General features: G+C 39.8%; 1 protein-coding gene across 1 annotated transcript; it reads right to left on the bottom strand.

Annotated features, from left to right (window-relative positions):
- Positions 1 to 1,517: 1,517 nt before the first annotated feature.
- Positions 1,518 to 2,542, bottom strand: LOC141674575 (uncharacterized). The gene is made up of 2 exons (XM_074481286.1): positions 2,407 to 2,542; positions 1,518 to 2,317 (listed from the first exon to the last, which is right to left on the bottom strand). The coding sequence occupies exons 1-2, from the start codon at positions 2,540 to 2,542 to the stop codon at positions 1,518 to 1,520; spliced, it is 936 nt and encodes a 311-aa protein (XP_074337387.1).
- Between the last annotated feature and the right edge of the window lie 732 nt (positions 2,543 to 3,274).

Raw genomic sequence — 3,274 nt, 5'->3', positions numbered from 1 at the left:
GGCGTCAGCCACCACATTGGTTTTACCCGGGTGATACAAAATTTCACAATCATAGTCCTTAATCAGCTCTAACCATCTCCTCTATGTCAAGTTTAATTCTTTCTGAGTAAAAATATACTTGAGGCTCTTAAGGTCTGTGTAAATCTCGCATTTTTCACCGTACAAGTAGTGCCTCCAAATTTTGAGGGAAAACACTATGGCTGCTAATTCTAGATCATGGGTAGGGTACCTGATCTCATATTCTTTCAACTGTCGAGAGGCATACGCAATAACCTTTTCGTGTTGCATAAGCGCATACATCCTAGCCCCTTGTGCGACGCATCGCTGTATATCACAAACACTCCATTTCCATCAGGAAGAGTTAGCACTGGCACCGACACCGGTCTCGTTTTCAGCTCTTGAAAGATTTCCTCATATTTCTCTGTCCACACAAACTTTTCCATTTTCCGGGTAAGCCTACTCAATGGGCCGACTATCTTGGAAAAGTCTTGCATGAATCTCCAGTAGTATCCTGTTAAACTCATAAAACTCCTAACCTAGGTTGGGGTAGTCGGTCTTTCCCAATTGGACACCACTTTTATCTTTGTGGCATCGACTAAAACTCCTTTTCTATTCACCACATGCCCTAAGAACTGAACTTCCTTTAACCAAAACTCGCATTTCGAGAACTTGGCATATAACTTCTTATTCCTCAAGATTTCTAAGACTATCCTCAAATTTTCTGTGTGTTCTTGCTCTGTCTTTAAGAAGATTAGAATATCATTTATGAAAACTATCTCACATATGTCTAGGTAATTCTTGAAAACTCTGCTCATTAAATCCACAAAGGCTGCGGGTGCACTGGTTAACCCAAATGACATGACTAAGAACTCATTATGTCCATACCTAGTGCGAAAGGAAGTCTTAGGTATATCTTCCGGTTTGATTTTTAACTAGTCATATCCTGTCCTCAAATATATTTTGGAAAAGTGTACAACACCTTTGAGCTAGTCGAATAGGTCGTCAATCATAGGGAGAGGGTACCTATTCTTGATAGTCATCTTGTTCAACTCTCGGTAGTCTATGCATAGTCTCATACTACCATCCTTTTTCTTTACAAACAGTACTGGTGCACCCCATGGTGACACATTGGGTCTTATCATACTGTTATCTAACAACTCCTGCAGTTGAGAAGCTAATTTCTTCATCTCTACTGGGTCTAGTCTATAGGGGGCCTCAGATACTGGTGTCGTCCCTGGTGCTAATTCTATAGCAAATTCTATTTCTCTGTCGGGTGGCAATCCTGGTAAGTTCTCTGGGAACACATCCTCGAATTCATTTACTACGGGTATGTTCAGTATGTTGGGAACTTCCTACTTAGTATCCATCACATAAGCCAAGTAGGCCTCGTTACCTTTCTTCAACAATCTCTTACCTAAAATCATGGTCAGAAATTTATGGGTCAGTTGTTGACCTTTAAACACTAATTCTTTTCCATTTTGCACTCTTATCTTTACCTTCTTTCGCTTATAATCTATCTACGCTCCATTACTGGATAACCGGTCCATTCCCATGATCACGTCAAATTCTCTTAACGTAAATGGCATTAAGTCAACCTCAAAGACTTTCTTTTCTAGTTTCAACTTGCATCTAGGGTGTACTTGATTTACAGAAATGATTTCTCGGTTCACTATTTCCACTTGTAATACCTCACGTAAGGGTACAACATTAAAATTTAACTTCTTAGCTAATTTTTGATATATAAAAGACTTGGTCGCTCCGAAATCAAATAAAATATTTGCATGTTCAGAATTTAAAAAAAGGGTAACTGCTATCACATCAGTGTTCAATATAGCGTCCTGAACAGTCATGTTGAAAGTCCTAGCAGCTGGGGGCCGGTTGGAAGCAGCTCTGCTCATTCTTGAGGCCTGAGGTCTTAGCGTGGGGCAATCTTTCTTCATGTGACATATATTTCCACACTGGAAATATGTCAATCCTGGCTGTGGGCAATTTGGGGCAAGGTGTCCTGGTTGGTTGCATCTGAAGCACTTCAGAGGGGCTCTTCCATGGACACACAGTCCCTGGTGTCTCTTCCCGCATGTTTGACATTCTGGTATAAGGGTATGGCGTTGGCTGTGAAATATCGCCCTAAATGGTCCGCCACCCTGGCCAACACTCTCACCTGGGGCCTTTCTAAATTCAGGGCCTCTCGTAGGTTGGGACACAACTCCCATGACAAACCTGCTCGGAAGGCTCCTGTTTTCGGTTCGTCCTCCTCCTCCTTGAATTCCTATCTTCCTTTTCTTACTTTCCTTCTCTTTCAAACTCTGTTCACTACCTGCTTTAACAATCAATACTTTTCACACTAAGTGACGTAATCTGTTAGTTCTAGCATTGCTACTCGGTTCCGGATCCACTGTTTCATACCAAGCTGAAACCTTCTTGCTTTCTTCTCTGCGGTATTCACAAATTTTGGTACAAATTGTGACAACTCAGTAAACTTGGCCTCGTACTCACCCATAGTCATTATATCCTGTTTCAGCTCTAGAAACTTAATCTCCATCTGAGTCTCCATAAACCTAGGGAAGTACTTGTCTAAGAACAATCGGGTAAATCTATCCCATAGAATCACAACATCAGTCTCGAGGTTTCGTTTAGACTCCCACCAATAGTTAGCTTCCCCCTTCAGCATGTAAGAGGCGAAGGTAGTCTTGTGTCGCTCTTCAACACCTAGTATCTCGAAGGATTTTTGTGACGCCCCAAAATCCGGGGTCAGGATTGGGTGTCATTACACAACTTTACATAATAATAAAAACCTGTATATCAAAATAAATATACAGATAACCCCTCATATTCAGGATCTCTTTCAGGTTATAGTATGAAACAAAAATCTAAACTTCTAAAATTTACATTGTCTAAATACAATTTCATTACCTTATTACTAATTTCCTTGTATTGATCACTCTGACATCTCCAAATTTCTTCAGCTGGAATCTCACCACTTTTGTTGTCTATTAAAAGCTATTCACTTTTCCCTCATTTGATACTGAAAGAAATAAGAGTTCACAAAGCATGAGTGAGCCAAAAATGCCCAGCAAGTATCATAAATGGTTTCCAGATATCAGATCAGAAAACTCCTGGAAATGATTGTTGAATGATTTTAAAAACGTCTTTACATATTTAAATAGTTGAGTGCACAAAACATTGGCATTCATTGTCCTTTAATAATAAATCACATTTTTCTGTAAAAGAACAGTGATCATTTCAATGTTTCACCTTTTTGAATCAACTCTTT

This window comes from Apium graveolens, chromosome 7 (genome assembly GCF_009905375.1).
Source record: "Apium graveolens cultivar Ventura chromosome 7, ASM990537v1, whole genome shotgun sequence".
Taxonomy (NCBI): Eukaryota; Viridiplantae; Streptophyta; class Magnoliopsida; order Apiales; family Apiaceae; genus Apium; species Apium graveolens.
This window is presented reverse-complemented; position numbering and strand designations above follow the sequence as displayed.

Coding starts and splice junctions, on each gene's coding strand:
- LOC141674575 (XM_074481286.1), bottom strand. CDS start 2,542: ATGGAGATTAAGTTTCTAGAGCTGAAACAGGATATAATGACTATGGGT. Junction 2,318..2,406: donor AGCAAGAAGGTTTCAGCTTG/GTATGAAACAGT, acceptor TTGTTAAAGCAG/GTAGTGAACAGAGTTTGAAA.